General features: G+C 32.6%; 1 protein-coding gene across 2 annotated transcripts in view; it reads right to left on the bottom strand.

Moving 5' to 3' along the window:
* MS3_00003861 (uncharacterized protein) overlaps positions 1 to 25,232 on the bottom strand; it is a 248,629-nt gene that overhangs the window by 38,959 nt on the left and 184,438 nt on the right. The window contains exons 43-47 of one of the 2 annotated variants that reach the window (XM_051211722.1): positions 17,695 to 17,834; positions 11,285 to 11,444; positions 7,558 to 7,845; positions 5,270 to 5,404; positions 1,089 to 1,219 (exon numbers count right to left, since the gene is read on the bottom strand). In XM_051211722.1, coding sequence (XP_051071819.1) covers positions 1,089 to 1,219; positions 5,270 to 5,404; positions 7,558 to 7,845; positions 11,285 to 11,444; positions 17,695 to 17,834 — 854 coding nt within the window. Of the gene's footprint in view, positions 1 to 1,088; positions 1,220 to 4,087; positions 5,405 to 6,940; positions 7,846 to 11,284; positions 11,445 to 17,694; positions 17,835 to 25,232 lie in introns of those variants that run through there. The other variant, XM_051211724.1, reaches the window with a different exon arrangement.

Below are 25,232 nucleotides of genomic sequence, written 5' to 3'. Positions count from 1 at the left end.
TGCATTACGAGTTTAGAACCTCTGAACCTCTTTCTAACCTTGACAAGTTTCTGAATCACGTATAAGAAGTGTATCCACTTTATTTCCTTGGTTTTGTATAATATATTTTTACTCTATACTGACTGTTTACTGATTGTCTAATATTTCTCAAGGTCACTTAAGATTTGTTCAAAGGGCGTCCATAAATTAGAGTCTCACCGATTGTGTAAATTGTTGAATAGCATAATTCTACATCTCAAACTGATCTTATTTAGGTAAATGGTGAATAACCCTCAAAAAATTAATAATGATCTGTTTCATTTTAAATGATATAAACTCGATTGAACTGAGACTAGTTAATTACCTTTTTTTATTTTACTTCGAAGAATTCTAAGAACAAATCTACTTTGATTCATAAAAGAAAGTCAATGATGTGGAAAATTTTTTTTAAATATTGAATATGGAAGAAGTAAAACAGGTTTTCAGTGGATCAATAGCTCAATTTATTTCAGAATCCAGTGAAATTTCATTGTTATTCATTTGTTCTTATGTTTTATTTTGCGGGTGGGGGGGGGATTTTTTTTAAAATTAGAAGACAACCAAACAAATGAATAGTTTATTGTTTTCAAAATAGTAACAAACCCATGAACTGAATCCTGTTGTTAATTCATCAATGAATTATTTTGTATGTCTACTATGACATAGTAACCATACATAACATCAACTCCTGACTAAATAATATTATTTTTATTAGTATATACACACGCATTTAATTGACCAATCTATAAATATTGTCGTATTTTCATGGCTTCATCGAAAAAAGCCATTATGGATTATTGAAAACTGTCTAGATTATTGTTTAAAATGAGAAATATTCTCAATCAATTTGTCGAGAATTGAAATAGATAAACAAATCTATATTTATACTCAGTTGACAGGGTAGCAGCATATGCATTTATATATATATATATATATATATATATATACATTTACAAATATAAATGTACACACGTTGTTATAGAAGAGATGAAGTCAAGCAACCTGAAAATGTATACATCATTTCGAAAACTAATTAAAATAGAGAAATCGATTCTGATGATAATACTTACTCATTTCTGATACAGTTTAACTGCACACGTAATTTTGGTTCGATTTGTACTTGTATTTCTTGCAATTGAAGTACTTGTCGTTCTAAGCTGTCCAGTGAATGAGCCAATGGTTCACATGCTTCATAAAAAGACTACAGTACATAAAATTACATTCGATATATGATTAAAATATTTGTTTGTCAGTGTAATGATTTAGTTTTTTAATGATTGAAAACATGTAGAAAATAATGAACAAGACAGATGATTGGCGATCTTGCAATAGATCAGTTTATTCTATTCCATAAATCTTGTTATGTTTTGTTCAAAAGGACCCTTAAAAAAACTGAACGTGTGTCACACCAACGAACAATACCAATATGGTGGAAAGATAGATGAGGAGTTATTTGCTAGTCCGTTGTTCAAAAGTAATCGTCTATTTCTTATTTTTGAACATAGATCTAGTTAATCAACTTAATAATGTAATCACTGAATTGAAAAAAAGAAGTTAGCTCATTTCATACTACATCAGTGGTTGAAGTAAGCTGTCTTACAATAATTGTTTTATTAAAACTGATGGTTATCCTCTTGAAATAAGCTCTACTTCTAGAAATATCAACAAATTCGCATTCTTGACTTCAACATTTATAGCATTGAGTGATAAAACTAATCATTAAATAATCATTGGTTTTTCGAAGTTACATACACACATTGCGTGAACTTCAGAGAGGCTTTCTTCAGTTTCAGTATTTTTTAAGAGATTACATTGAATTATGTACATTAGGTGCTAAAAAAATCAATATTAAACTACTGACTGGAAAAAACATCCATTAATAATCGCAATTGATTGATCGCTGGGTGGTGATCAATGTCATGTGTTTCAAATCCTTCTTAGTGAAGATGCTATCGACCAAGTTGAAATGTGACTACCAGTCTAGGTGACTCGACATTGCAAGCACTATGTTGAGATAAGATAGTGATTAGAAGTAGTCAACAGGAAACCCTGGACCCGGGTATCGTGCTACTTGGCACATATCGGCAAGGTGTACCTGTAATCTTGAAGGAACTGCTGCTCCCTGAAGGATTTGATCCCATGTCACCAAGCTTCACAGTCAGAGACGTTACCAATGGGCGAGCGACCTCCTGTAGGACTGAGATGTAATCACAATTGATTGATCACGGGCTGGTGACCAATGTCATGTATGTCACAGAAAAATGAAAATGTTTATTTATTTATGGTTTGTAAATTTATTAATTGTTCTTTCTTTTCTTCCTTTTTTCACTTTTCAAGAAATAAAAAAGCTAATAAAAATGAATGATTTATTTTATTCGGATTAAATAAAATTAATAACTAAACTGAACTTATAAAATTTGACCTACAAGACCTTAACAATAAATAAATCATTTTAAATAAATATTTTTATTATTTTGTTTGTTTGTTTATTATTATTATTTTATTAATTTATTAATTTTTCAGGTCATAATCAACTTAATTTGTTTGTTGTTTTTTTGTTGCAAAAACTTTATGACAGGTAGTTTCGCACCAAAATGTACTGCTATTGAATTAGTAACACTAATCAACCACCACCAACAACAAAAAGTTTCTTCTATGACTACTTTTTATTGAAAGTTTCTTAGTTTATTGGTTAGAATAGTTTAAAATTAATTAAATTTATTTTCATTGCGTGTACAATTTATAATTATTATTTTTACAAAGGTTAATCAAATTCACTTGGTGTTGTTTTACATCTATCTTCCCATTGTTATCTAGGACTGCAGTTAATCGATCTCATGTTGGCATATGTGCATCCTATTCAGATTGCTTTAATATAGCCTTAAGTCACAAGCTTTTTAAGCGAAGATGGATAGTGGCTGGCGGTGGAACCCAGTTTGACGCGCGTTTCGTCCCATTTGAGACTCGTCAGTTTGAAGTACCTGCATCCCAGAGTTAGTGTTGACAGTCTGGTATATCTGATTTTGACAGAATTATTGAAATATATCCTGTACATACTTGAATGAATAGGATATCAATTAAGGTGGTAGATATACACTATTGTGAAGTCCTAAACTATATTTAGACAACTATCCAATGTATTCTGGTTTTTACATAGTTGTTTTATTGATACTATTTCATGATGTATATTACTTTCAAATCTGTTTCAAATGTGTTTAATTAAATCAACTTTCATGAGGTTGAATTTTACACAAACATTGATTTACACAAGATAAATAGAAACATTTGATATGATTATTTAGAAAACAAGATTTTTGATATGACATATTTGAATGAAATGAATTACTCATATCATTTGTTATAATAGTAATAAGTATAATTAGTTTTTATATTCGTCATGTAATGAATTGATGTAAACAAATGACTAGAAGAATCACTTTGTACTCGATATCTAATTTATTTTTGTCTTAAACATATGAACTATGGTTGATAATGATCTTATGGGTTAAGGAACTTAAAATCAAAAGGGTTAACTATGATTGAGTTATTGACGGAGCATAAAAGGCTGTATTTTCGACGATGATTTAAAATACACAGTTTACTAATGGAATACATTTAGTTACGTGGTATGGTATTCTATTGCAATATCAGTACAGTGTTAGTTTTTAAAAGTTACGTTGTTATGTGCACAAAACTAATATGTCATTTATTAACAATAATCTTAAATATTTATAGTTCGTTACATTTAGAAAGAATAGAAATAAGTAAATGAATGACGTTGACATTTTTAGTTTATAGATTTGTAATAACTACCAATTGACATGAATTCAAATAAATATTCCCTCCTTTAACAGTAAATTTGATTTACAAGAAGTAGAGAGAACCTGAAGATTGCGAAGCATAGATACTAACAACTAATAGAATATATTCAAGTTAACTGAAGGTTAGGTAAACTGTTTTTAATGATATTACAATCTTTATTATTATGACAATTTTGAAGATTATATCTTTTTATAGTATTACAGTTCTGAGTTGAACTTTTTAATTTACTAATGGTAATTGATAAACTGTGAAAGATGAATAGTTTAATTAGATATACCGAATACTAGATGGTGATCAATATCATAAAGTCTAATCTTAAATGGTATTTTAATCATATCTATCTAACCCATAATATTAATACCTGGTTGGGTAACTCTGATCTATATTGAATGATAAAAAATCACTGTTGATATGTGTATGGGGATGACTTTTCAATGAATAAACTATTTGATATACGAGAACATAGAGTAAATTATTATTGTTGAGCAAATCCAATTCAATGTGTCATGCTTATCAGATTCTTAAATGATATTTGTGTATTTTTAAAGGAATTGTGGATCAGTGTATATCAATAAGAAAAAAAGTTGGTCATTATTGAATTGAATTTATTCAGTCGTAAAGAATGGAATATGTATGTTATGTTAATGAAACAGCAATAACTACCTAATTTATATCGGTTTGTTAAAAACGTTTCTAGCTCATTCAACAAAGTACTGACGGTCAGCCGGATGTGTTTTTTTAAATCACCATATTTTATCGAACAAAGATAGTGAACACAAGTGAAGAATATTCAAGGCTTATGACTCGACAGTTCTATTGTCTTTAGTGAGATCACTGATTAACTAATTAATGTACGAAAAGAAGATTGTTAAACTAGGATTTAAATATATTCATCTACTTAACCACTTTCAGTTACACAGCGCTTGGTAGATTAAGAATACTTTTCAGATTATCGTGTTCTAGTTATACATCTTCTATGAACACTTCTAAATTTTATTCAATCCACGAATTTAAAAATGACTACTATCACAATCTTGAGTCATTTAAAGAAATACTTGAAAAGAGAGAACATCATTGTTTATTACCCCATTTCAGTAACATGATTTTCAGAATCAAAATCGTATACAGTACCTTGTTATAAATCAGTGTTATAGTTTTACAATTCCTTTCATTCCATCAATATTTTATGATTGTCTTACAATGATGATATTATGGTTTAAATAGATCTTAAAAGGTTAGTCTTTTCATTGAGTGGAATGTTACGTTAGATGCAAACACTGAACACTACATTTATTCTCTTATCAATTACAATAAAGAAGTCTGAAAATATGTTTGTCAACTAGTTAAATAACATCAATCCTCATTTTTTAAAATTTTAATTTACCTTTAAGTTGATTATTATAATTGTCATAAATAAAAATCAACTAACCTTTGTTTGATCTAATTCAGTTTTTATATGTTCACTTGGTAAAAACTCTATAGGGATCCATTTCAATGTTACAGATTCAGCACTTTTCACTTGAGCTACAGCATCATTTAGCAATGAATTAAAATTGGATAGACGCTAATTTTGTTTATTCAAAGTAGAAAAAGGTAAATTAAAAAAGGGAGGAAATTTATATCCCAGTGAATTATTTCAAATATATTTATATACTAAAAAGTAAAAAGAAAACATTTACCATGTAAAATATTAGAAAATGCATTTAGGTTTACTTGTACAATAGTGATTATGATAACCAATTCAATATTTGAACTAAGGTATGTTAATGTAATCTAAAATACTGATAACTATCAATAACCTAACAGTATATGACATTTTATGTATTTGTTCGGTAGACGGTTACTTTTCGAAAATAATTATTTTCGAATAGAGATTGTTTAAGAAATTGACTGGCTACAATAATATATATATATATATATATATATATATATATATATATATATATATATAGTAATAGCTAAAGGGTAGAAACTACAATTTAAACAATGTACTTTCAGATAAACTTTTACTTAGAACATTTGAATTTTTCTGCAGGATCAAACCATCCAGCTCAGAGAACAAAACTCTATCAAAATCATCCACCTGAGCTACAAATCTTCTCCATTATTTGAATTTTTTATATGTTCTAGTCTAATGTTAGCTAGAATTTCATAGTTATGAAAAAAAATACAAACTAAAAAGAAACAACTATGGAATAAAGTGAGATTTTGAATAAAACGTTTTGTACTTAAACCTCGTATACGAATTCTCAAAAGAACTTTACTTCACGGTTTTTTATACATGTAGTTCCTTTTATCATTTTGAAAAGAGCAAGAACAAAGATTCTGACCCAATAGTATGAATTCATCTTATATCGTTGGTTCTCGTCAGCTGCTTACAACCTGTGATATTTAAAATCATAATTACATAATGAGTTTAAATTACTTACGTGACAGAGTTTGGTTGGAAGTTATATTGAAGACATATTAGTATAGTGTAGCAAGGGTGTACGTAAATTTAACAGACTGAATATTGTAAATATATACCCTATGTAAAAGAATATTTTACAACGTTGATTGTGACAACAATTCAAACGGCCAGAAACAAGTGAGGATTATTAATCTTGCCTAGGTGACAAATAATCCTTCGTTGCATCTTAAACTTTTTTAAAACTCTTTCTCGCATTTATTACATCATTGACTTTTATTTCAACTAACTTCCAGACTAGCAATTTTATTTTATTAACTAAGCTTTACGCACTCTATTCCTATCAATGTTTACTCATTATGTAATCACTTGCTTCTAGCCATTTGAACTGTTGTCACAATTAATGCTGTAAGATTTTCTTTTACATAAGTTATGTATTTACAATATTCAATCAAGTAAATTTATTTACACCCTTGCCATACTAATATCTCATCAACATAACTTCCAACTAAACGCTTCCATGTATGAAATTTAAACTCACTTTGTAATTATGATTTGTAAACATCACAGATTTTAAGTAGTTGACGAAAACCAACGAAATAAAATGAATTCATGCAATTCTATTAGAATCTTTAATCTTGCTCTTTTCACATTCTTTGTTTGTTTAATAAAAGTGGGTATTTAAAAAAATACCTTTCAAATTACACCATTGTTGAATTTGCTCAGTTTTTTTTATTTCAAACTTTTTTAGATAGAATTCAAAGATTCTAAATAATTTTCTTAAAATATTTATTGCCAACTACTTTTTTCACCATAGTTGGTTAAGCGCCTGGCGCGAGACTGATAGGTCCTGGGTTCGAATCTTGCGAGGCGGAATCGTGGATGCGCACTGCCGAGGAGTCCCATACTAGGACGAAACGGCCGTCCAGTGCTTCCAGGTTTTCCATGGTGGTCTAGCTTCAATTGACTCCTGATTTTAATCAAAAACATAATGTCAAAATAAAATCTATCTGTTCAAAGGATTTAGACTTGGGAATTTTAAATTCAAGGGCTTATTATAATTTTTTTTAATGTTTATTAAAATCAATCGACCAAACAGTCTTATTTACTGTCATTGTCATAATGTCGTCTATACTTAACATGGATTAAACATAAATCCATTAGTTATACATAAAATCAATTCATGTTAGACAATAAGTTGTAATCCAAAACTAGACACCTTATCTAAGATAATATTTGACAAATCCAATTAATACATAATTAAAAATAATAATAATAATAATATGAAATTCATTTTAAACGTAACTTACCTCCCATATACCATCAAGTTGACATTTAAAATCTAACATATTATTATTTAAATTTAACCATTTTTTCTTTAAATGATATAAATGACGTGTTATACGACGATTAGTTCGTAAATTACAATCTTCTATATTATTTTTACATCCTGAATCAGATAAATCTGAATCAATTTCTGTTTCACGTTCATTTGAAACATTTAATTTATTTCGATTTATATTATCATGTTGTGTATTATGATGGCATAAAATTTCTTCAATTTGTAAACGATTTGTATTAAGTTCTTGAAATAAACCCTTTTTTAACAAAAAAGAAAAAAAGTAATCCTATATAATATTAAGCATATGAATAATCTGAGAAAGTTTTCGCATATACTATATCATTTAATGTACTAATACAAACTCCGATTCATTGGGTAATTACATAATCATAGCAACCGGATATTACATCATTTCTAATTTATAACTTCATATTATAATTCAATCCGAAAATATTTAGATTTTTCTAAGAATTAATAGAATCTTCAGACTTATGTGTTGATTGTTTATCACTTAATTATTATTGAAATTTACCATATAATACAATGATTTCAGTATTTAAAACAATCAGTCCCTTTGATAAATTTCGATAATGCAATGAGAAGACGAAGTTTATCAGAATTCATTAGCTTGAATATGAACATAATACAAAATTTTGTGTTCTTCAACAAGAAAAAATAAAAAACTTATTTCAATTAAAACAGACTATGTACAAGAAATCAGTAGTTTACTTTAAAATCAAAGAACCTAAATTGAAATGTTATTAATCAATGAAAAATAAATAAATAAGTATAGAACTTCAATGGTTAAGATCATGAGTCAGTCGAAGCTGGACCACCATGGAAAACCTGGGAGCACTGGACGGCCGTTTGTCCTTCTCAGTAGTGCGCATCCACGATTCCGCACCCCGCAAGATTCGAACCCAGGACATATCAGCCTCGCACCAGGCGCTTAATCAACTAGACCACTGAGCCGGCATCCAAGGGTGGTAATGCCTGACTTCAACTAAAATATAGAACTCAATAAAAGGGACCATTTTTTTAACACGTTGATTAACCTTAGTGCAGCAGTTCATGTTTTTTTTATTGAAATATTGAAATTAACTTAAGTACTTATTAAGTAAATGATTCATTTTTAAAATAGGTTTCTTATTAAGTTTGAAGGATTATTTAAAGAATGATAATATAATGAGTAAATATTGAGTTTGAGTTTACGATTTTTTATTTATTCATTAGAAATGTTACAAAAAAATTCATGCGTTAATTGAAGCTTGACCATCATCCTAGTATGGGACTCCTCAGAATTCAGGACCTATCGAACTCGCGTGCAAACGCTCAACATCTAGACCTCTGAGCCGGCATCCAACGGTGTTAATGTTCAACTTCAAGCAATCCACGTAATTGTTCAACGGTCCGCCATTGTCCTCAGTGATTTACTAACTCACAACAGACCTGGTTGAACTACACTGGTCACGGTTTCTCACTAGAATTCTAGGAAATACCTCATGGAGACCAACACCAGTGAGTATATAATCATTATAGTCAAAGAGGGGTTTTGTGGATATTATAGTAATTTATTAGTTGAATTCATGAATGAATTGAAGCTAGACTACCATGGAAAACCCCTCTCCGATTAATAAATTAGTTAGGAAAACTGATAGATTTTACGTTGAATTTCTTATAAAATTAAAATTAAGTGCATTGAAATGAAAAGCCTTATATAAAAATAAATAACTTTTCGTTAATTTAATCGTGTTTTATAAAGACAATCGATTATTCTATTTATTTAGTTTTGTATGCTCGAAATTTGTTCAGAGGCGTATGACACATAAAACTGATTGTATAAGTAATGTGTCTAGTGGATACATGAAATAAAGAGATGAAAATATGTTTTACAAGTTTCAGGCTACACCAACCTTATTTAGGCTAAATTACTCCCAACTTGTGACAATATGGCTGATTTATCGCAGATATTATTGTTCAGAATTTGCTTTTAATTCATCAAAGGCTATATTTTTCACCTTCCATGTTTCATGTATGATAATTTTGAGTTCCAAGAATATAAGAGGATCTCTGAATAATAATCTTATTGAGTGGAGAAAGTGGCTTGATGTTATTATCGAAAGCTGTTGGCCATCCTAGCCTTAGAGTATTATTCAAATCTTTGTTCCTTTCACCGAAATGTCTGACTAATCTAAGTTTGACTGTTTTTCAATACGTTATCTTCATAAGACCTCACCAACGATTTATTTTTTTTATTATATTTCTCCAGGTTTTAATAAAAATTGTGATATCCGGTCATAAGTTCATCTACCTAGTTTCAGTAGAACATTTATCATGTTCATTGAATAAACCCAGTTTTTGATGCAACAAAATGTTTAAACCACTTGAATCATTAAAAATGTATGAACTAAATAAAATGACGGCATCTTCATTTAGTTTAATGACATAAGAGATTTCATTCGTTTATATATATGAACCAGAAAATTTAACAACTGAATATAATAACCAAAGAGAAGAGGGAAAATATTCAACACAATGAGAGTATAGTCATTTTTATCCAGTACATATACTGTTTATTAGTTTTATAATGTTCACGTAAGCAGTGAAATATAGTATATTTTTTCCCGAAAAAGATGGACAAAACAAGTTATCTTAATATCTTTTATCGATTCATTGTCATATTTCCTACTGTTTACTTACACCTGTTAATCCTCGTGGAGGAGCATAGGCTACTACAATACATATCAATATAATCATTATTACTACGATAACCATTACTGCTACAACTACTAATAATACTACTACAAGGTTTATTTTCGTGACATTCGTTGCTAGTCTTATTAGTTCATAATTTACCAAAACAATCCAATTTTAAAAAATCTTTCTGTTCGATCAATCTTATTCACCTTTGTTTTAATATAGTTTATGTTTTAAAATGAATAGTATATGCGTATGTAAAAAGACGATATGAAGGATACTGATGTACTGTTTTTTAGAAGTTACACCTTTTTAACCAAACGTAACATAAATAAATGGGGGAAAGTCATTTGTCTAATATTTTTTCACAGTAATTTTCTAACTATTTACGGAGGGTAAAGAAATGTTTAAACACAAAGCACTAGATAAGTTTCGAGTAAAATGATCATCTTTGTTAGTTAATTTCTGAAAATATAACCATTTGAATTGTAGTTTAAACTAAGAAAACCATCTAAAATCATGAAATACTTGGTTTTGTTTTCGAATAGTTTAACACTCTTCAATACTGTGCACTTAAGATCACATTTGTAATTGAGCCTGAGATATGAAAGTTTCAGACCAAGCTGAATGTTACTGAACTATTAAGCCGGATTTTGATAATTCACATTTTAAACTTCAGTCAACTATTGATCCATCTATGACATAATGAGTACATTGTGATGACGATCGTTATCAACTACAAATTGATAACAGTTAATGTTGGACGATGTTCATAATACTCAAACATTTTTTATGTACTAGTATCAACCACTACAGTATCTAAATGTAGGAAACAATGATTAATGAAGTAATTGGAATCGAGTTTTACACTGATCCCAGATAATTAAAACAAGTGACATAAACTTAGTAATATATATATATTAACGAACGTTAAAACTGCGGTAACCGTTCAATAAAACTAAAAATATTATCATGTACATTCTTTTGAAATAGCTTACCAATAACTTTTCTCTCAAGCTGATCACATTACCCATATCTCCTTGAATTGGTACAAGAACTTCATGAAATGCAGCATCTCTATGTGATAACCAATCATTTAATTTTTTTAATTTCGTTAAATATAAATGTGACTGGTTAGAATTCAACTGCATCGTTCGTCTGTGTGAAATAGATTGGGAAGAAATGAATGTGAGAGTTATTTAACGATTGCTTTTATTCATTAGAAATGAAGAAATTGAAGAAATAATTCTTCATTTAAGGTGTCATGACCACTGAATTGCTACAAGATTGATTCTTATAATCCTAGCAAAGAGCTATGACATACGAAGTCAATCATGTTCGAAGTAAGATTCCGATTCATCGATTAGATTGCTGAGTTATTTTTTAAATTTAGTGACGTTGAGATATTGAATCATTAGATTCAACTTTTGCTTTAATAATCTTATGCATTCATAAACATTGAATGGTAAGTCTTGTGTATGATCGTTTGTACACAAGAGGTGAGAAAACCATAACTGTTTTGAAACACCTGTCCAGTTATTTTAAAACTGATATAAGTGAATTATGGAAATGGCCTTTTATATATACTTACATGTTATAGAATGTTCGTTGATAAGCTTATTATATTATCTCTGATCCATAATGAACTTAATTTCATTATGAATTGCACACTACTTCATTCTCAACACAAGGAAGAACTTATTCGATTTTCCATTATATGTAACAATGTTGTGTGACTATTGCTCAAACATTTTAAGTTATATAGTAATGATGTAAGAAAACAATAAAGTACCAATTAGATATTTAAACTGGTGATATGTTCATTAAAGTAAAATACTTTATCAAAGGAAAGACAATTTTCTTGGTAAACTAATATAACAGTAATGAATAAAATTGCCAAAATTATTGTCTGTCAACGCATTAAATGTGGTTACCTAATAAGGAAGTAAAGGTTTCTCCATAAATCTTAGAGTACCTATCATCGTTAGCAAAAATCGACTTTCTACATCTAAAACCGTACAGAATCATTGTACTAGATGTACAATAGCGTGGAAGTAACAGAAAGATAATGAAATCAGAAAATGTAAACGAAATAAGCTAATGAATCAAAGAAATACAGTGGACACTGAAGAGCTATTTCACAACAGTTTAGAATTCCTTAACATAACACAATCACAACCTAAAATACGATTCAACTCAGAATGATGGTAGTATTGACTTGTGATTTAAAAAAAATTCATATTATCGATGACTGAATTTCCATTCAATGGTTTGAAAGCATCTTTATCACTGTATGACTTATCCAGCTCAGAGAACAAAACTCCATCAAAATCATCCACCTGAGCTACAAATCTTCTTCACCATCTTATAAGTTTTATCTTATATGACATCATCAACGCACACCGCTGACAAGTTCAAAACTGAAATAAAGAAGTTGTTCAGTATACTTCAAAGTTCAATATATTTCTTGTTTAAATCACTCAGTGACAATAAAATATCTTTAAACGAAATAAAATTTTTAAATATCATCCAAATAATAAATAAATTTTCAGAAATATATAACAGATTTTTTTCTAAAAAAACAATCAAATTTGAAAGTAAAGTCCAATATTCAAAAGAACAATGAGACTTGAATGTGCTCACGAACTAAAAATCTTTTATTTTTCAACTTTTGAAAAATGTAACAAAAAAACTAACTAAACGCAAGATTTATTTCGTTATACTTAAAATTTAGAAACAAACACTTTGTTTGTCTATGTGAATGTCTTTGCTCATCAGGATACGCTCTTAATACTACTCTTACTACTACTACTGCTACTACTAATACTGTGGTGCGTGCTACTTATATTCACATAAGTAGTATATAACACAAGTCAGGAATGTAATGTCTGGCAGCAGAAGAATGGGGAAGATCAAGTAAGGAAGAACGGGGATAGAAAGCAATTAGTATAGAAATGCAAGAACAATGAAGTTCGAAACAATTATTGAACATTTTGCAAATTAGGTATTATAGTATGGTTTTTCTATTTTACCAAGTAACTCTGTAATGTTGTGCTAAATATAATTCGGTTGTCCTAACTTGTGTTCTCCTTCACTACAATACTATTACTACTATTACTACTATTACTAGACTACTACTACTACTAATACTAATACTACTAATAATAATGATGTATATAGTTGATAACTAACCGTTTAATATCATTGTCTTATTGATATTTTAAGGATATATGTCACTGTTCTGCGTAGTTTGAATACAATGTTTATAAAGCATATATATATATATATACATATGCCACCTCATCTTAGTAAAGTTATTTACAAAAATATTCGAAAATCAGTCAAGAAATTTCATTATCATAATTATATTTTCTGAATGTTATCAAGTGTTAGTGCATATTGATGTGTATCGTTATAACAATTGTAAATCCATACATATAAACAGATATACAAGCAAACTTTAATACTTTTCTTGTCTAAATGCATTAAAACGCAAATTGTCAATTCGACAGCAAAATAAATAGTGAGCATTGACAATAAATAAAGACATGAAGAATAATTAGAAATTCTTCTACAATCTTTTATTTACGGTTAGTTGATAAATTATAAAATAAAAGTAAGGTTAGAAAAGGAATGGATTTTTTATGTTAACAAATGATTACTACAAATCATATCAAGAATTTATTTGATCGTACGGATATAAATATATTTACACTAGACCAGGTAATTCAGTATTACGGCCCACTTAGTTATTAATGTTGGGTAAATACAACATTGGATAGAATGTCCGTGTGCTTTATGTTAGTTTGTTCCCTTCATTTCTGAAGGAATTCATACACTCATGGGGTTAAGTCACGAATTAGGATGTCAGCCTCTTCCTAACAATGAAGTGATGATACTTCTGATTATAAAACCAGGGGATATGGATTCGAATCTAATGAACGGCATCTATCCCTTCAATATTGATGATATTGAATCCTGACGCGTATCAGCTAGAACGAGGTCTATACTTACGGATCCCCTGTTCTATATCTTCAATCACTTAAAAAATAATGGGTGAAGAAATATTAGGAGTATGTGAATATATGATCGTTGTTTTGCTATCGATAGTGTTGTTTAAAAGAATAATACAGGTCATCTTTGAATGAAGATCTAAGCTGTTTGATATTAGGGTCTGAATTTCACTTTTAATCCTATTTTTTATAGCAATTTGATAGCCTCCGTACGGTTTTAAAAAATAGGTGTGGCTACATGTGGATTTTATATGATAACACCATTTATAACATAAAAATTAGGCTTTATTTTTAACTGGTTATGCATAAAAATATCGTTTATATAAGAAACTAACGAGTTTTCAATTGACACTATGATGTTTAAACAAACAAACTTTGAAATATTTATGAAACAATAGTTTGAAACTATTGAAAATTGAGTACTTGAGACACCATCATCTCAGTCAACACATAAAATACGACAAACCTTCCACATTGAACCGATTAAAACCCAATAGTACGACATAAGCTGTACTTCAGATTAGTATAAGTACAGAAGAAAAGGTTATTATTGAGTTAAAAGATGATACCAGTGCTATCAAGAAGTTTAGAAAAGTTGGAAAATTAATTTGAACAAGAGCATAAATATGTTGATGTGTGACATTTACCGAATTATCCTATGGAGACAGTATATCAAGCGGATGGTATGATTGGGTACAAAGTAATCAACAAACAGTTCGAAACTACATCGTTAAAATTGACTGAAACCCTTGCGATTAGAAGGCTTAAACATGAACTTTGTACTCGAAAGGTGTATGAAGTTATCCTTCATTGTACTTGGTAACCAAAGTATTTAGACGTTTTTTTTCCCATTTTATCATTCAATTATTTATAATCATAACCTAGGGAGTAAGGATTACATCCACTTCATTGTTAAACGTCTTAGATTTCTTGTAAAATTATATAATGAGTTGTTCGCAAATATTCTAAATATCGTTGAAGTCAGAATTTACTTTGTATTGTTCGTTTGAATCTTTCCATTGATGTTTAGGATTTAAATTGATCAGTCACTTATCTGTACATGTGCATCCTGTAAGGACTGCATCGATATTGCCTTGAGTCATCAGCATTATCGGGACTCAGTAACTAAGTGAATAACATGGTGGTGTTTGACTCCAACTATACTGGGTTCAAATCCCAGAGTGAGGATCAACTCTGAGATGCAGGTACATCCAGTCGATGAGTGCTGAATAGGACGAAACGCGCGTCCTCGATTCTACTGCTAGCCACTATCCATCTTTACTTACAATGCTTGTGAATTGAGGCAATATCGAGGCAATACGCACAGTATGCACGTATGTCAATAAGAGACTAATCAATTTCAGTCCTAAACATCAATGGGAAGATTTAAGTAAACAGTACCAAGTGAATTTATGCATCACACTGTTTTAATAATGCTGTCATTTACGTAACTGAGTGCTCAAACCATCAGGTGAATAGATTTTAACATTACTATAATGGCTGTCTTCGAACTTTGAGGATTTTGGAGGTTCGGGCAAAAAGTCATTATTTATTTGACAATTCATATTAATAACATACAACTTTTCCAATTTATAGATTTGAATAAACAAAGAACAAATGTCGTAGCAGAAAAATATGAACTCATTTATTTCGTGGATCCTCCTCAGCTGCTTACAATCTGAAACCACAGTACTAACCATTAAAACGAAATACATGTACATAATTTATATCAGTGGAGTTGGAAAACCCTGATTCCCAACCAATGATGCACATGGGTTCAAGGATCCTGAAGGAACAAATGGTGTATGAATCTATTGTTGATCACCGGCTACCATGGTACTGCATCTCCTAACGTTGCTTTTCTGTCTTGTTGATTAGACCTTTAGGTGAAAGACTCGGGGTACGGTCCCTTAAGAAAACCACCTTCTTCGGTTTAGGCGCTCAGGCAGTTTGACAGCCCTCACACAAATTAATGATAACTACTACTGGCCTCACTGTTATTGTATGGCGCATATGTACTCGATACCACCCTGACCCTAGCTGCTACCTTGACGTGGTGGTCCTCCTTACCTATCGCGATGACCCAACCGAGCTATATTGTCTCGAACATATGTTCCTGCAGGTTCTATCATGCCAGGCAGGTTGATTGGAGAACGGTAAGACTAAAAGTAGCAACACAAGGTCTGAGGGCGAAGTCATACTGCTGACTGTAGAGGGGTGTGACAGCAGTAAGGTGTTTACCTCGGGCAACCAGCATCTGCAGCGATGCTGCCTTCTCACAAGGAAGGAAGAGGTTCGGAAAGAAAGGTCCTAAAAATGTCACGCCTAACTTTACCTCACGGATTTCCGTCTCTGACGGTAAGGCCCTTGGAAAAACGGAGCTAACATGTCAAAAATGTCCCACAAAAATGCCAAGCGCGACCGGCCTCAAGCGGTTGTCCCTTTGGCTCTGCGGTCATGCTTCCAGGTCGTTGAGACCAACAGTAATCCAACTTCCTTTTCAGGCTTCTCGAGAGACTCTCTTCCACGGTGTGGGCAGACGAGAAGTCGATCCCGCTGCTAAAACTGGACCACCATTCTTAAAAATCTCAGGAGTAAACGTGTCAGGGCCTGCTGCTCTCCCATGCTTCTATGACTTTTACAACCTCGTAAAGAGTTGGAGGACCTACATTAACTTGCCATTTAGGTCGTCTGGAGATCGTGGGCAACCGAAGTGTGACTGAAGGCCAGTTGAACTGATCCCTAAAGTGTTCTACCCATCGATCCAGTCTTCTGGATTGAGAATGAATAATGTATCCATCTTTTTCCGTGGTAATTTCGCTAACAACCGGGATCCGCGAGATGATAGCAACCGATGGTTAGAGACATTGAATGAGATGGTTCAAAATCGTTTTCAATGACGCAGGTGCATCCACTCTGTGTTGTCCCAAATTCTAATCTTCTGAATTCTTTGTGTCCTTTTTTTTCTTTTTCCAAATTTATTTCGCTGGATCATACTCGTAGAACAACATCTTCAAACCCTAATTTTTCTGATTACTGCTATGGGATTTGAAAAGACAACTGCATCTCTATGCTAATGTGGTATGGCAACACGAACAGATGCACGTACGAACAAAGTTCTATGTTTTTACTGACTGACTGACTTGATACACCTTTGTATCAATGATTATGTTTTCAAATAAATGAATAAATGGCAACAGATGTGCTATGATAATTAAAGGTTACTGAATTGATCCATCAAATACACGTCAATTAAAGATAATTCTATAGATGTTATTACATGATTATTGAAAACATCCTATAAGTCAATAAGATGTTTAAAAAAATATTGGCTACCTTACAAAAAATAAACAAATTAATAGTTATTATCTAAATTCTTTTCACCATAAACTTACCGTAAATTTGCAATTTTATCTCTTAACTGACGTAAACGTCTGAAAAATTCTTGATTAGGCAAAACATTTAATGCTTGCGCTGAAGATTTTGCACTACTGGCTATTTGTGTAGCGATCATATTAATTTCTGCTTGTAGTGTCTTTAAAACAAAAAAAAATGAGGAAAATTAATAAACGAAAGTAAAAAAAATTATGATATCGAAGAAATTTATTTGTTAGGTATAATGCAATAGAATATGTAACTAAGTATTTGATGGTAGTTTCTCTGATTCACCTTGTATAGGGCATAGTAACCCGATCTACATGTATTTTTTAGAGCATCACTCATAACTATTATGTTACTTAAAACGTCGAACTACTGTTCTTTTTAAGCTAACGAATCGTTTTTAATCGAGCATCAACATTAAGTTCTAGATATACGCATCTCATGAGCCTAAATCACAACAAATCATGAAACCTAGGATACTACTGTTAGCTAAAATCTGTATATTGATTGTTTGTCACCTATTATAGGTAACTGATGTTCCTTTTTTGTTTTAATGATATGAAATTATTTAAATTCAGATCATTATCAAAATACAAGTTAGATAATATTTCATCACGTATCAATTCACATTGTTTACTGTTCAACACTGTGTATTTACAATTTTATTGTTGATTTAGTAACTCAAAATAGATTTGATCAAACACAGGATCATGTTGAATCATGACAATCTGATATTTCAGTAAACTTTTTTAAAAAAATTCTAGAATTAACATCTGGAAGTTTTATTTCATTTCGGACCATACGTTGCTATAAGATAATGAAGCATATGGATTAGATCTAAAATTTAATTTGATTTCTCTATTTAGTTAATAAAATTCACATAGTGACAAATTTTCAAAAATCTTCAAGTTACTAAAATAATTTAATCAAAGTTTATATAGCGCATTATTTAAATGTTTTCATTTGGCAGAACTTATATTGATTGAGATCATGAACCGATCAACGTTAAACCACCACTGAAGACTTGGAAGCACGGCCGTTTCGTCCTAGTACGGGACTTTTCACTGGTGTGCATCCACAATCCCACTCAATAGTAACTAGCTTCGATAGGCGATTGTCGTAGTTCTAATGAGAAGCCATGACCAGTGGACCAAATCCATGTCGGGTGTGAAACAGTTACCTGCTGAGGACAATGAGAGATGGTAGCTCAATTTAATGGATTGGTTAAAGTTTGACATTGACATAGTTAAATGTCTGCTCAGTGATCTAGGGTTTAGGTGTTCGTGCACGAGATCGGATGTCCTGGGTTCGAGTGCCATGTGTAAGATCGTGGATGCACGCTGCTGACTCCCGTACTAGGACGAAACTACCGTTCATTGTTTCCAGGTTTCCAATGATGAATAAACATTGATCGATGCATGATCTCAATCAAAAACAACAATCTCCACAACCCCATACTGAGAACTTATTCTATCAAACAAAGATCAATAAAAGAAAGTGTGATTGAGTTTGATGTAGAAAAATATGATTAGGGATAGGAAATAGTCATAATTATGTGGATTGTCTGTTTGTTAAGAACTAGGCCATATTGATTTTTAATAGTATGAGATTTATCTATAGATACCTATTGATTTCAGTAACCTAAATAATACACTATCATTCCTTCTTACTTAGTCTTACTGTTAGTGATAAATAAAATTGTATATTGTATAATATGACATCAATTAAATCAATGTAATACAGTTATTCTCTTGTGCATTTGTTAGGTTATGCAATAATCAATCGCTAACGTCATCTGCATTCCATCTTAGGAGTTAGTTTTCATAGCATACATTCAAGTATGCAACGAATTAGATAGTAATACTGAAAGCGTAAAGAGGAGCGTTTTATAATTTCATAAAGTAAAAATACTTCATTATTTTAGTACGATTTTAGGAGATAAAGTCATTAAAGTGTTTATTTAAAACTACCAAAAAGAATGAAAGGAACAAATTAACTTCCTAACTTGAGATTTCCGTCTTTGATAATGACTCTTATTCAATTTATGCAAACTTATCAATTCAGCTGCAAGGAGATGAGTTTCTTTTCTCATAACAAGTGAATGCAAATCAAGCTGATTTTCTAAACAATAGATTTCATAACGAACTATTTTCTCCATACTAGAAAGTTATAAATAAATAATTCACATAAATTAGGAATGGTATATAGAATCGTATCAAGCTCAGAAGGGCTACGAAACAATCAAGTAATCACTTGATGACAGATATTTTCTAACATCACCGATACTGTTTATTATTACCGTGACTGTTTAAACAGAAGGAATTGATACTTGTCATTAGTTAAGACGGCTGACGGTCACATAAAATGAATTTCCTGTAGTTAGAAACTTTTGGTTAGTTGTAGACCAGCTGACTAAAAATTGTATTGATTGACAACCTGAAAGTTTCTAACGGAAATCAACATGTGATAAAGAATAAACATTATTAGAAAGTCTCACTCTACAAGAAATAGATATCTACTACTGTTTGCTTTTCACATATGCCACAATGCTGTAGAATTTAATTTCAATTCCTTTCAGAAGTATACATTTCAAAGACAGATGAAGTTAGCAAATCTAATAAATGCTTTATGCATTGATTGACTTAGTCATGACAACTGCGGAGACTCATTAGATTGGAAAAATGTGGAAATCTTAGACAGAGGAAACTCCAAAAACACCAGAGAATTTTTAGAAGCCTGGCATTCAGGTCAATCAGCAATCAACAAGCATACTGAAATCAATCCAATTTACCAACCAATCAGAAAAATCATGCACAAATATAGGAACAAAAATCAAACCAATGGGAGACACAACCAAAACAAAGAAGTAAACAATGACAAATTTAAGGTCAATGAGAACCAGTCAACATCGAGGTGCACAGAACAAGCTGTGAAACACATATGGAGAAATTCGATCACTTCACTTCTACCTGAAGTTTGTTCTGATGATGTCGTTCAGAAGAACGATGAAAGCTCCACGACCAAACCATCCAGCTCAGAGAACAAAACTCCACCAAAATCATCCACCTGAGCTACAAATCTTCTCCACCATTTCAATAATTTAATATCCATCAGTTAGAAAAACGAGAAGCAAAAACCAAACAACTCAAAAAGAATGGCGAACGTTTGCATTTATCACCAATTCAACTGCTCCTATGGAGCTAGTTATATAGGCCGTACTCAAAGGGTTTTATCCTTGTGTGTTTGTAAACATGTGCCAGCATGATTGAGGAAAGGGGTTACTACAATACTTCTCTTTCTCATTTGGTAGATAGTGAACACCATACTAAAACAGTGGAAGCTTTCTCTACTTCATATCAAGTTTCAAGGAATCTACCCCGGTGATTTAGATCACGGCTACTCTACATAGCCGAAGCCATCTGGATCAACTCCAGAAAACCGAAATTATACATCCACAAAAGGTATATCTAGTCTCTATGTTTACCTTAGCCTACGACTGCAACACCGGATACCTAAACTGAATATTATAAACCTCTGATATCCCCTCCCAATCCCTTTCGCGTTTATATCTCTCCTATTCTTCACATCCAACTCCGCCTGTAGCTCTTCTAGAGTTACTGCCGGTCCCAAGCCCGGGTAAAGGAGGAGGGTTGGGCATGGGGTTAGCGTCCCCATCCCGTAGAAAACTAACTCGCTAAAAAAACGCTTACCAAAAAAAATAATTCAAACCATTTTAACTCTGCCCTGAGAGTTAGAAGGTCTTCATTTAGAAGAATTATGACGCTTCATGGTGAAAGCCGAATTCCTTCGGAAGCCACGAGGCCGATGCCCCTTCTAACAACCAGAGCAAAAATTTTTATAGGTACATGGAACGTTAGAACAATGTGGGAAACCGGGAAGACCAGCCAAATAGCAACGGAAATGAGGAGATACAACTTGGCAGTACTGGGAATCAGCGAAACCCATTGGACCCAAGCTGGACAGAAAAGGCTAGCTACGGGAGAGATGCTGCTATACTCCGGTCACGAAGAGGAAAATGCTCCACACACACAGGGAGTTGCTCTAATGCTGTCCAAAGTAGCACGAAATGCACTTGTAGGATGGGAATCCCACGGATCCAGAATCATCAAAGCATCATTCAAAACAAAGAAGGAGGGGATCTTAATGAATATTATCCAATGTTATGCACCCACCAATGATAGCAACGACGACATTAAAGATCAATTCTACGAGCGGCTGCAGTCAATCATAGAGAAATGCTCAAGAAAGGACCTCACCATTCTGATGGGAGATCTAAATGCCAAGGTCGGAATAGACAACACTGGATATGAAGATATTATGGGACGACATGGACTGGGAGAGAGGAACGAAAATGGAGAAAGATTTGCAAATTTGTGTGCATTCAACAAATTAGTCATAGGAGGCACAATATTTCCACACAAACGTATACACAAAGCTACATGGATCTCACTGAATCACACTACAGAGAACCAAATAGACCATATTTGCATCAAAAAAAAAATTCCGAAGGACAATGGAAGATGTGAGAACCAGGAGAGGAGCTGACGTAGCTTCAGATCACCACCTAGTTGTAGCCAATTTGAAACTGAAGCTAAAAAAGAACTGGACAAGTGGACAAACAGCAATACAAAGGTTCAATACAGCCTTCCTTCGAGATACTGACAAACTCAATGAATTCAAGATAGCTCTCAACAACAGATTCCAAGCCTTTCAAGATCTACTGAAGGAAGAAGAAACTACCATGGAGGACAACTGGAAAGGCATCAAAGAAACATTGACTTCAACGTGTCAAGAGGTTCTGGGCCTAAAGAAACACCATCATAAGGAATGGATCTCTATAGAAACACTGGACAAGATCAAAGAAAGGAAGAACAAGAAGGCAGCAATTAACAACAACCGAACACGAGCAGAGAAAGTCCAAGCACAAGCTGAATACATAGAAGCAAACAAACAAGTGAAGAGGAGCATTAGAGCCGACAGGAAGAAATACGTGGAAGAATTAGCAACGACGGCAGAAAAAGCTGCTAGAGAAGGAAATATGAAACAGCTCTACGATACAACGAAGAAACTATCAGGGAAATACAGTAAACCAGAGAGGCCGGTCAAAGACAAAGAAGGCAAGCCAATCACTGAAATTCAACAACAGCGAAACAGATGGGTAGAATACTTCGAGGAACTCCTGAATAGGCCGGCTCCAATGAATCCACCGAACATCGAAGCAGCACACACAGATCTTCCTATAGATGTCAACCCACCAACGACGGAAGAAATTAGAATGGCCGTCAGACAAATCAAGAACGGGAAAGCAGCAGGACCCGACAACATACCAGCTGAAGCACTGAAATCAGACGTCGAAGTAACCACAAGCATGCTTTACCCTCTATTCAAAAAGATTTGGGAGGAGGAACAAGTGCCAATGGACTGGAAAGAAGGACACCTCATCAAGATTCCAAAGAAAGGAGATCTGAGCAAATGTGAAAACTACAGAGGCATTACACTACTGTCAATACCAGGGAAAGTCTTCAACAGAGTGTTGCTGAACCGGATGAAGGATGCAGTAGATGCCCAACTTCGAGATCAACAAGCTGGATTCCGAAAGGATCGGTCGTGCACAGACCAAATTGCAACACTACGGATCATCGTCGAACAATCAGTTGAGTGGAACTCGTCACTATACATCAACTTCATTGATTATGAAAAGGCATTCGACAGTGTAGATAGGAGGACATTATGGAAACTTCTTCGACACTACGGAGTTCCTGAGAAGATTGTCAATATTATCCGGAACTCATACGACGGACTACAGTGCAAAGTAGTGCATGGAGGACAGCTGACAGATGCATTCCAAGTAAGGACCGGAGTCAGACAAGGCTGTTTACTCTCACCCTTCCTCTTTCTTCTGGTGGTCGACTGGATTATGAAGACCTCGACATCTGAAGGAAAACACGGAATACAATGGACAGCTCAGAACCAATTAGACGATTTGGACTTCGCAGATGACCTAGCCCTCCTATCACGTACACGTGAACAGATTCAGATAAAGACAGCCAATGTAGCAGCAGTCTCTGCATCAGTAGGCCTCAGTATACACAAAGGGAAAACTAAGGTCCTCAAATTCAAAGCGGAGAACAGCAATCCAATCACCCTTGATGGCGAAACTCTGGAAGATGTAGAATCCTTCACATATCTGGGAAGCATCGTCGATAGACATGGAGGTTCAGATGCAGACGTAAAGGCGAGGATTGGCAAAGCAAGGGTCGCATTCCTACAATTGAAGAACATATGGAACTCAAAACAACTTTCAACCAATATCAAAGTGAGAATCTTCAATACGAACGTCAAGGCAATTCTACTGTATGGAGCTGAAACTTGGAGAACTACAACAACCACAATCAAGAAAGCACAAGTATTTATAAATAGCTGTCTACGCAAGATACTCAACATCCATTGGCCGGATACCATCAGCAATAGCCTTCTGTGGGAGAGAACAAACCAACTTCCAGCTGAAGAGGAAATTAGGAAAAGACGATGGAAATGGATAGGACATACATTACGCAAATCGTCAAACTGCATCACGAGGCAAGCTCTAACTTGGAATCCTGAAGGGAAGCGGAAAAGAGGAAGGCCAAAGAACACGTTACGTCGGATAATAGAAGCAGACATGAAAAGGATGAATTACAACTGGAAGGAGCTGGAAAGGATTGCCCAGGACAGGGTTGGATGGAGAATGCTGGTGAGCGACCTATGCTCCTTCACGAGGAGTAACAGGTGTAAGTAAGTAAGTAAGTATTCTTCACATCCATCTTTCTCAATTCGTATGAATTCCTTTTTAATCGTAATTACCTTGATAGCATCCCTCTTATTACATATTATATTCACACAACGATATTATTATTATTATCATCGTTACCTCTATTAACAAGATGAAATTCTCCTACTATGCATTTTATTGACACGATATTCTTTCTTGTTACTATTATATTGATTGTGACTTGACACTAGTCTAAATTATCCTGACCTTTATTGAATGACCTTTCTAATGATTTTAAAGTATTTATGTCGTAACAGATGCAAACATCCACTATTTTTAGCATATCACATTGTCAAATTCATTAATACATGCCTTATTTTGACCTTTGTAAAATATCATAATTATGGAGCCTGATGATGAAGTGATTGAAAACAAACGTCCGTTCAAATATTCTCCATTTTTGAAAATTCTATGAGAATTTTTAAACAGTTTTAAGAAAATATGGTGAGATCAACAAACTGAGTTTGATAATTAGTTGAAGATGATAATGATGGTAAGACTACGTCGGATAAAATGGTTTAAGATTATAAATAAAAACGTAAGAATAACATCAGACTGTCATGAAATCTATGAATGATCCTTAAACATTTAATGTGCTTTTTTTTAAAAAAAGTCACATAAATTTAGATCGAATATCAGGAACAGTCATTTGGTACGTACTCATTAAGCTGATAAACTAACTTGAAATATTCCGTAATTACTTTATAGTGTTAAAATTTT

Source organism: Schistosoma haematobium, chromosome ZW (assembly GCF_000699445.3).
Source record: "Schistosoma haematobium chromosome ZW, whole genome shotgun sequence".
NCBI lineage: Eukaryota > Metazoa > Platyhelminthes > Trematoda > Strigeidida > Schistosomatidae > Schistosoma > Schistosoma haematobium.
The sequence above is the reverse complement of the archived record's forward strand: the minus strand, read 5'-3'. Positions and strand labels throughout refer to the sequence as shown.